Below are 11,017 nucleotides of genomic sequence, written 5' to 3' on the forward strand. Positions count from 1 at the left end.
TTGTTATGATGCCAATTAGTTTGTGTTAGCAAATTTTTCAATCAGGCGTGTTTATTAGTTTTCAATCAAGGTGTTTTAATATTTCCCTATGTACCATAATCGAGTCAGATATTTATAAGCTTATATGCAGAAATTAAAATGTTAAAACAAAAAGTATTAATGTTAAATGAGAAAAATCGGGTATATGAAGTGTCGAAGAGTAAAAGTACACGTAAATTTAATCGCGAATGAGTTTGGAGTCGGAAAAACCCATTCTCCGTGCAAACCATTTACATTGTATTTAGAATTAGAGAGAACAAATACAACTTATTTTAAGTAAAAAAATGTTTTATTCATTTTATTTATATATAGATTCATTTGATTACAAAAGCTGAAATTGCTGTGTCAAAAGGAGATAATCCTATATCTGAATTTAAAATCAAAGGTCTGCATTAATCCCAAATGGCCTTTTTTATTTAAAGACCATTTTATTAAGATGCCACTTTTGGTTACTCCCTTTAGTGGTCTCTAAATACAAGATTGGCTGTACTTTACTATACAGGGTTCGACACTAAGGCACGTCCGACAGACATTGTCTAGTAAGATCGGTGGTCGGGCTAGTAAAACTGCGGGCTAGCTTGTCCGACTGGTCGTACAAAAATTAAAAAAAAAAATCAATGCTGATTCATATAACTATAAATAACTGCTGTGAAAACCTTTACTTTTAATGTGTAAAATTACTTATGTATCCGTTATTTACATTAAAACAAAACTAGTATATTTAAATAAATGCAGAGAATTCACATAATTCATCACTATTTTTAGACGCAAAGGAGAGCTTCCTGCAGAAATTGCTTGTTTTAATTGGTCAAGTTGTCATGAATTTTAATGATTTTCTGCAGTGTCGTAAAACTGTAGAGCATGATTTTAGGACTTCTATCGAAAATCAGTATCGTCAATGTAAACATTTTTGCGTAGCAGACAAGATAATGTAATTTAAAGAATGGCTTTTTTCAAGTTCGGATTTTTGTCCGACAAATCAGTTAATAAAAAAGAATACGACGCTTAACTGACACGAAACGTAAATATGAAGAAACACAAAAACGTTAATTTTATCCTAGATGGAAAATCGAGTCAGTTCCCATGGCTTGAATTTGATGAAGAAAAGCAAAAAAAGGGTTATTTTATTGTTTTACTCTATGCATAAAAAAATCTGGTGTTCACTGATTATTTACTGATAAATCCTGATTAAACAGTTACATGACACAATTGAGTTCATTTGCTATGTCATTTATGGTCTAGTAGACATCAGGTTCGGGCTAGTACATTTTAAGAGGAGCTGGTCCGACGGTCTTGCTGTAAAAAAAGTAAATGTCGAACCCTGCTATAGATTACTTGGAAATCTTCAAATAGTTGTGGGTGTTTAGTTAGCTAAACCAAGACTAAGTTGCTCGTCATTGGGATCATGACTTTATCTGTGTCTTTAGACTTACTAAGAGTGTGCATTTACTTCTATTATTGTCTGTAAAGTTGGGGATCAAAATATACAAGGATAAAACTCACACAACTAAAAACAAGTATCTTTAGATTGTAAAGCTTGTTCATAGTCATTTACTTATATTGATTTCAACACAAGATTTATATTATTAGATTGTACATGAAAGCATGTTTTATGTTTTAAAACTTTGTTTTAAAATGAAACGGTGTAATTGTTTGCTCTCCACCTCAACTTAATTGAATAAAGTAATTGTCATTATATGTCTGCGGGGGTTAAATGAACAAATATATCTTAATTTGCCATATTCGCTGGCTCAGTTGGTAGAGCTGTTGAATACAAATCTGAGGATTGCGGGTTCCATTCCCAGCCCTTTCACATATCTTATGTGGGGTTTGGCAATCAAATTATTTCCACATGATCACCATGATCTGAAAAAAAATTGTTAAAGAAACCCAAAATTGAAATAAAACGAACGAACATTTGATCCCACTCTGTTAAAAGGGGGTTTATGCATGTACGTAAAGTTTCGTCCCAGATTAGCCTGTGCAGTCGGCACAGGCCAATCAGGGACAAAACTCTCCGATTTAATTGTATTTTTGTTTAAAGGAAGATTCTTCTTGACAAAAATCCAGTTTGGGCGTTTACTAGAGTGATCCTTGATTAGTCTGTGCAGACTGCACTGCCCAATCTGGGATGAGACTTTACTTGCATGCATTTAACCCTGTTTTTTTTCAGAGTGAGGCTCAGTTCAATAAGCAAAACAACAACAACACAAACAACAACAAATATAAATAAAAAAATAAAATAAATAAAACATTTTAATCTTTCAGTACAGACAGCCATCGTCGAGTTGAGAGTCAGCTGAGAGAGACAGTGTTGGAGTTGGAGGAGCTTGTGAAGGAGTATGAGACTAAGCTGAGGCAGCGCTCACACGGCACTGAGACTGGGGCGACTTTCACTCAGATGCAGGTGGGAACTTTTAGGATAGTACGCTCTTTAAAGCATTATATGTGTGTCTAAGGGATATACGAGAATAGTAAACAACATAATTTTTTGAAAACAAGATAAGATTTTCTTTATTAAACTATCTTCTGTTTTCTTTTTGTGATTTAAAATTAAAATAAAGAGCAAAGAAAGGTCCATCCACTTCCTACCATATGCACTATATTGCAGTCATAGAAAAAGCAGAAGTGTTCATATGTAATTGAATGTGTCCAAGAAAACTTTTCAAGTTTGCAATTATAAAATTGAAAATCTGAGCAAGGCAGCAAGTCCCATTCAAAATTTAACAATGCTGGGGTTTCATTCAGATTTAAAGTAGAGTTGATTTGTAAGTGTAGGGGCCATTGAGATTATTTTTTACTAAAGCCTAAAAAGTAGCTGTGTTTATTTAAATATTTCAGTAAAAAATAGCTGTAGGATTCATCTGTCTCGCGGTTCTAAAGGAAACCCCTGCAAAGTGCATGGTTACTGGCTCAAGCTTATTTCTAACACTGCATTAAGGACTAATTTAAAATTCTATACCTTAAGCAAAATATATGCTGAATCTGTTCAAAATGTTTCTTTAAAATGAGTGCAGTTTTCCCTCAAAATGTACCTAGGTGTAATAAAGAAACTTACCCCTTACAATTCTCTCTATAATTAAGGTCGCATGAGAGTTACCCACAAATTTGGTATTGCCATACTATTTTTTCCCTTTTTCTATGGCTAGTGCTCTTGTCCCATCTGCCATTGACCTCAGTGCTACGTTCTTTCTGCACACAGACCCCCATTGACCTCTGACCTCTGTATGTCTACATTCAGGAGCTAGAGTTCAGGAATGCGGAGCTGCGTACAGAGCTGGCCAAGATGAAGCACCAGAAGCAGGCTGAGATAGAGGAACTGGAGATCAAACTGGGGTAGGAGACGGCTATCTTTTACATAGCTTTCCATTGACTTTTATTTCTTTATTAATAATTATATGCGTTAAAGACTATGTACAAATGTTTTAGTCTTTATTAACTGTCTGTTCTGTTAATTAAATCACATTTGTATGATATTCTTTAGTCTTACTTTTAATGGCCTTCTATGACATCACATTGCAGTAAGTTCCATCAACTCACAATTTCATTCACTGCCATAATCGAACAATTAAGTAAACTTCCATCAACTCACAATTGCATTCACTGCCATGAACTCACAATGGCATTGACCTCCATGAACTCACAATTGCATGGACTGCCATCAACTCACAATTGCATTGACCTCCATGAATTCACCATTGCATAGACTGCCATCAACTCACAATTGCATTGACCACTATGAACTCTCAATTGCATCGACTGCCATCAACTCACAATTGCATTGACCTCCATGAACTCATAATTGCATGGACTGCTATCAACTCACAATTACATTGACCTCCATGAACTCACAATTGCATTGTCTGCCATGAACTCACAATTGCATGGACTGCCATCAACTCACAATTGCATGGACTGCCATTAACTCACAATTGCATTAACCTCCATGAACTCACAATTGCATTGACCTCCATGAACTCACAATTGCATGGACTGCCATCAACTCACAATTGCATTGACCTCCATGAATTCACCATTGCATGGACTGCCATCAACTCACAATTGCATTGACCACTATAAACTCACAATTGCATCAACTGCCATCAACTCACAATTGCATTGACCTCCATGAACTCACAATTGCATGGACTGCCATCAACTCAATTACATTGACCTCCATGAACTCACAATTGCATGGACTGCCATCAACTCACAATTGCATTGACCTCCATGAATTTACCATTGCATGGACAGCCATCAACTCACAATTGCATTAACCTCCATGAACTCACATTTGCATCAACTGCCATCAACTCACAATTGCATTGACCTCCATGAACTCACAATAACATGGACTGCCATCAACTCACAATTGCATTAACCTCCATGAACTCACAATTGCATCAACTGCCATCATCTCACAATTGCATTGACCTCCATGAACTCACAATTGCATCAACTGCCATCAACTCACAATTGCATTAACCTCCATGAACTCACAATTGCATTGACTGCCATCAACTCACACTTGTATTGACCTCCATGAACTGGCTGCCATCAACTAACACTTGTATTGACCTCCATGAACTCATAATTACATTGACTGCCATGAACTGTTGATAATTGGCACTATTGTTTTACTCTTGGAAATTTAATATACAAACTGCGGGAGTGGGGGCTAATTGTTTAGACATAGTTGACAAATTTATGAAACTAAAAAAACATCAGACGAGACATTAGGCAGCTTATTTTGGATGATTTGTTAACCAATATCCAACTCTGATTGCTATTGAAAAATAATGATGTTTTAAGTAACAATTTAATCAAGATAAGCATTCCTTTTTAAATCTTGACCAGTAAATGTCGCATTTATTTTATCATAATTAAATATTTTGAATGTAAAATAAGCAGCCCCACCAAAAATATAATAATGATAAGTGAAATATAATAATGATAAGTGAAATATAATAATGATAAGTGAAATATAATAATGATACGTGAAATATAATAATGATAAGTGAAATATAATAATGATAAGTGAAATACAATAATGATAAGTGAAATATAATAATGATAAGTGAAATATAATAATGATAAGTGAAATATAATAATGATAAGTGAAATATAATAATGATAAGTGAAATGAAAATTGTGTAGTTCTTATAATGTTTTACTCGTATGCTTTTTGGCAGCAAAAATAAATACACAATCTAATATATTTTAAAAATACATTTGCAAAATTATTAAAATAAATGTTATGATAACTTTTAAGAAACTGAAATCAATGCAAGCAATTTAAAACTACTTTCATGTCTATAGACAGTGCATGTACAAGCAATATGACATTTGTTAAAGTATACTTCAACATTGTAAAGTTTCAAGGTTGTTAAGTTTACTGAATAATAACTGGTTTCAATAAAAGGTTAACCAATGAATGTTTTTTGTGACCTGTTGCATCCCTTGTATTCATTGTAGAGGTGTAGAGCATGAGGTTGTACAGTTGAAGACGGCGCTACGTAAGACACAGCCTGCAACAGAGGATCTCAGAGAACAGGTGAGTTTGGGGGGGGGGGACAATTTTTTTTAAAGATTTTTTTGTGGCAGAGGGGGGGGGGAGGAGATTTACATTTTGTTTATATACATTTCAGGTTGGGGCGTGGGGTAAAAATGCCCCTGATAATTTTACCTAAATATTGAACAAAGTATTTAGTAGTTCTTACCAAAAGTCGAATTCAATGATGTGGGACTGGAGGTTCTGTAAATGTGCAGCTATTGCCGGCTGAGACAATTCCTGCCCAAAATTAAGGATAAATAATCCTGAAACAGTGCTCCAGCTAGGATTTGAAAAGGGCAGGGGGGCTTTTTTGTCAAAAGGGCACTTTCAACGCGCAGTATTTTGTGAAAAGGGCACTTTCGACGCGCATTTTTTTGTGAAAAGGGCACTTTCGACGCGCAGTTTTTTGTGAAAAGGGCACGTTCGAGCACTGGGTGTTTCTGGAATGCTTTCTTGTGCATGTTAATTTACATGTTATAAATAATTGTATTATTCCCATTATTATTAAACCAATCAAATGTAATGTCTACAATGAGGATTAAACTAATTACAATGTAATAAGAGATTTATGAATTATCATATGTGAAAAAAAAATAAAAAAAAAAAATAATATTTTTTTTTGAGGGGGGGGGAGGGGGGGCAGGGCGGAGGTTCGGGGGGGCAGGGCGGAGGTTCGGGAGGGCAGGGCGCGGCGCCCTTCGATTTAGGCCTAGCTGGAGCTCTGCTGAAATACAAAGACTGACAGATTTTTACAATATATAGAGGATATTATTTCATGTCAGTGTAAGATTGTTTGTTATTTCACGAGTGATCATAGAAAATATATTATTTTAATATTATTTTTCTATGTTCACGAGTGAAACAACAAACAATCTTACACTGACATGAACAAATTTTCTGTTTCTTTTATGCCCCTTTTTCAAAAAAATAATTACAGCTGTTTCCCTTTTGCTGAAAAGTTACCCTTTTTCTGATTTTCTCCCAAGGCGTGCCTCAATAGATTGACAAAATTACCTCATTATTCCAGGGAAATTCTTCAGTTAAACTCTTTTACAATGTAAACAAACAGTTTAAAAAGCCAGGGACCTTTACAAACAAACCTTGACCATCCCAGCACTAAGATGATGTTACTATATTAATTTCTACTAGATAAAGCAGTTGCGACAACAACCTTCACAAACCTTCAGACTTGCCAAAGACAAAAGAAAATTCAATCTGAAGTATTTTAAATATTAAATTGATTAAATTTAACTGTTGCATTTTTTATAAATGAACACATTCCAGCAGTGAATATCTCTGCTTAACTCAAAAGTGACTGTTAGATCTTTGATCATGTTAATCAAAATTGTGTTCCCAGAACTCATTATAAATATAAATTTCCCTGAAAAAGCATAAAATTAAAAGAAATTGTGTTGGATTCTATGGAATATTGATTTTATTTCACCCGTGATCTTAGAAAAAATATAAACAAGGATATAAACAAGGGAAGTACATCTTGATATGATAATCTAAAAATAGAAAAAGGAATTCCGAAGATTGGTTCTTTTCATCGGTGAATATAACAATTGTGTTATTTTCACTGCTGTTATTTCACTGCAGAAATGTCATATTTTATTATTATGTATAAAAGAATGTTTTATATTTTGATAATTATATATTATATTACATATCAATATTCCTAAAATTCACAAAACAGAAGATGAAAATTAAGTTGCTTTATTTAATGCATTTACTTTTGCTAATGTTAATTTAATATTCCCACTGAGAGCAAGTGTGTATTATAAATACAGTGGAAATGATGAAAAATGTAATGTTATCTTCTGCTATTGTTCAGTTGCTTTCCTTTTGTATAGATCATAAAACTGTATTTGTCTATGTAATTGTCTTAATGTTTATGGTTTGTGGAAGGTCGAAATGACATTAGTTTTGTGTTTTCTATTTAATTTTATTGTTTAAAACAGGAACCAAATGCCCTTTTGCGTAAACTTTAGAAATTCTTTTTTAGCTCACCTGTCACGAAGTGACATGGTGAGCTTATGTGACTGTGTGATGTCCGGCGTCGGTTGTGTGTGCGTGTGTGCGTCATTCAACAATTTGTTTGTGTAGACAGTAGAGGGCACAGTCTTCATCCAATCTTTATGAAATTTGGTTAGAATGTTTATCTTGATGAAATCTGGGTTGGAATTGTATTTGGGTCATCTGGGGTTAATAATTAGGTCACTAGGTCAAAAACTAGGTTACATAATAGGTCAAATAATAGAAAAACCTTGTGTAGGCAATAGAGGTCGCAGTTTTCATCCAATCTTTATGAAATTTGGTCAGAATGTTTATCTTGATGAAATCTGGGTTGGGATTGTATTTGGGTCATCTGGGATCAAAAACTAGGTCACTAGGTAAAAAACTAGGTCAAATAATAGAAAAACCTTGTGTAGACAGTAGAGGTCACAGTTTTCATCCAATCTTTATGAAATTTGGTCAGAATGTTTATTTTGATGAAATCTGGGTTGGGATTGTATTTGGGTCATCTGGGGTCAAAAACTAGGTCACAAGGTCAAAAACTAGATCAAATAGTAGAAAAAACCTTGTGTAAGCAGTGGAGGTCACAGTTTTCATCCAATCTTTATGAAATTTGGTCAGAATGTTTATCTTGATAAAATATAAGTTGGGATTGTATTTGGGTCATCTGGGGTCAAAAACTAGGTCACTAGGTCAAAAACTAGGTCACTAGGTCAAATAATAGAAAAACCTTGTATAGACAATAGAGGTCACAGTTTTCATCCAATCTTTATGAAATTTGGTCAGAATGTTTATCTTGATGAGTCTGGGTTGGGATTGTATTTGGGTCATCTGGGGTCAAAAACTAGGTCACTAGGTCAAATAATAGAAAAACCTTGTGTAGACAATAGAGGTCACAGTTTTCATCCAATCTTTATAAAATTTGATAAGAATGTTTATCTTGATGCAATCTGGGTTGGGATTGTATTTGGCTCACCTGGGGTCAAAAACTAGGTCACTAGGTCAAATAATAGAAAAACCTTGTGTAGACGTTAGAGGTCACAGTTTTCATCCAATCTTTATAAAATTTGATCAGAATGTTTATCTTGATGCAATCTGGGTTGGGATTGTATTTGGCTCACCTGGGGTCAAAAACTAGGTCACTAGGTCAAATAATAGAAAAACCTTGTGTAGACATTAGAGGTCACAGTTTTCATCTAATCTTTATGGAATTTGGTCAGATTGTTTATCTTGATGAAATCTGGGTTGGGATTGTATTTGGTTAGTCAGGTGAGCAATTCAGGGCCATCATGGTCCTCTTGTTTTCATTCAGAATGGCCATGCAAGTAATCAAACAACACTTTAGATTGAAAGAGTATTTGTCTATAATCCAGTAAATAGCAAGCTTTTGTTTTGAATTTCTTTTTAAATGATCATATAGAAATTCTTTTTTTCTGAATTAAGTGATGGACATCATGTGTCTTGATGTTGTAATCATTTTCCAAATTGTAATTGCAAATGTTGGAGGACCGACAGCATTGTGGAATGAACCCACTAATATCTTTGATTGAATTTGGTGACTTAAGATTTTGGGTGTTTAACATAATGATCATTTTACTTATATTTCTATTGGTTGAGAAAAATCTGTTGGTAATAAAACATGTTGTTACACTGGAAAGAAATATATCTCCACTATTTTCCCTGCTTATCTCCCCTGTTTAGCTGATGAAGAAGGACTCTGAGTTGAGCCAGTGGCAGGAAAAGCACAGCGCTGCGCAGTCTCAATACGAGGCAGTGAGGGACAAGGTGGCCGGCATGGAGCGCTACCTCGCTGACCTACCCACCCTCGAGGAGTTCACAAAGAACGCAGAAGATATATCCTTCAACACATACTAACACAAATACACTAATGTAGTGCAAAAATAATGTTTCAATATTAATTGTCCTGAAATTCTTTATGTATTCATTAAGTCCTCAGGAAGAGCATTCCTCTCAATCATGATGGCTCATTTGTTGGGAAACAGGGGTTTTCTTTATATGACATTTACAGTAATATTTTGATGCCCACAGTACAGTGGCATATAGCACGTGAACTGTTTGCAGTCCGTCCGTCCGCCCGAAAACTTTAACATTGGCCATAACTTTTGCAATATTGAAGATAGCAACTTGATATTTGGTATGCATATGTATCTAATGAAGCTGCACATTTTGAGTGGTGAAAGGTCAAGGTCATTTTTCAAGGTCAAAATTCAAAAATTTAAGTCTAAGGGAAGTTATTAGCTTAAAAAGGGAGATAATTTATAAACCTGCCAAATGATTTATTGAAATTTTATTTCAAAGCGGCACAATAGGGGGCATTGTGTTTCTAACAAACACAATTCTTGTTTCAATCATATACACAAATACTTTGAAAATGTATTTTTCCTCTAAGTCTTATTTACTCTAAGATGTTTCATTTTGAAGCTATTTAAGTTTTTCTTCTTAAATTTTAAAAATAATAATAATTTTCCTCAAAATGAGTTTAAAGGATACTTTATCTAGAGGTAAATGAGGTCAGTTATCTTTTCTTAAGTAGAACAAAGGCATAAAAACAAGCAAAAATAAGTGTGCTTTTCAAATGATTGTGTAAATAGAAGCCATTCTTTCTCTACACAAGTATTATTCACATTTGTAAGCTATTGTATCTCCTTAACCAATCCCACCTGACAACATGCACAGAAGAGCTGGAGAGCAAGAGGTCACAGGTCGCCGACCTTGAACAGAGACTGGAGGAAACCACGGAGACCCTTGCTGACCGAGAGACCACCATCATGGAACTGGAGAGTACGTTGAGAAGGGGCTTTCAGTACCCTAAAACTCTTAAAGAAACACTTTTTATACGCCCGTTTTTAAAAACGGGACGTATTATAGTTTCACCCTTAGCAGGCGGTGGGCGGCGGGCGGGCGGCGTCCACAGCAGTGTTCACTCTTTGATTCAAATAGTTTTCATCCAATATTCACCAGACTTGGTCAGAAGTTGTGTCTAGACAATATCTAGGTCAAGTTTTAATATGGGTCATGCTGGGTCAAAAACTAGGTCAAGGGGTCACTTAGTGCATTTCAAGGATTAAGCATGGTGTCCACTCTCTTATTGAAGTAGTTTTCACCCGATCTTCACCAAATTTGGTCAGAAGTTGTGTCTAGATGATATGTAGGTCAAGTTCAAATATGGGTCATGCCAGGTTAAATACTAGGTCATGAGGTCACTTAGTGCATTTCAAACATTTAGCGTGGTGTCCGCTCTCTAATTGAAGTAGATTTCATATGATCTTCACCTTATTTGGTCAGAAGTTGTGTCTAGATGATATGTAGGTCAACTTTGAATATGGGTCATGCCGGGTCAAAAACGAGGTCACATAGTGCATTTCAAGCATTTAGCATGGTGTCCGC

The 11,017-nt window shown here is 35.0% G+C and overlaps 1 protein-coding gene across 7 annotated transcripts in view; it reads left to right on the forward strand.

Annotated features, from left to right (window-relative positions):
* Window positions 1-11,017, forward strand: part of LOC127853365 (centrosomal protein of 85 kDa-like) — a 58,455-nt gene that overhangs the window by 24,982 nt on the left and 22,456 nt on the right. For all 7 annotated transcript variants that reach the window (XM_052387838.1, XM_052387836.1, XM_052387839.1 and 4 more), the window contains exons 6-10: window positions 2,308-2,446; window positions 3,281-3,375; window positions 5,515-5,593; window positions 9,311-9,468; window positions 10,296-10,411. In XM_052387838.1, coding sequence (XP_052243798.1) covers window positions 2,308-2,446; window positions 3,281-3,375; window positions 5,515-5,593; window positions 9,311-9,468; window positions 10,296-10,411 — 587 coding nt within the window. The remainder of the gene's footprint in view (window positions 1-2,307; window positions 2,447-3,280; window positions 3,376-5,514; window positions 5,594-9,310; window positions 9,469-10,295; window positions 10,412-11,017) is intronic.

The sequence above is a fragment of the Dreissena polymorpha genome, chromosome 12 (assembly GCF_020536995.1).
Source record: "Dreissena polymorpha isolate Duluth1 chromosome 12, UMN_Dpol_1.0, whole genome shotgun sequence".
Classification (NCBI taxonomy): domain Eukaryota; kingdom Metazoa; phylum Mollusca; class Bivalvia; order Myida; family Dreissenidae; genus Dreissena; species Dreissena polymorpha.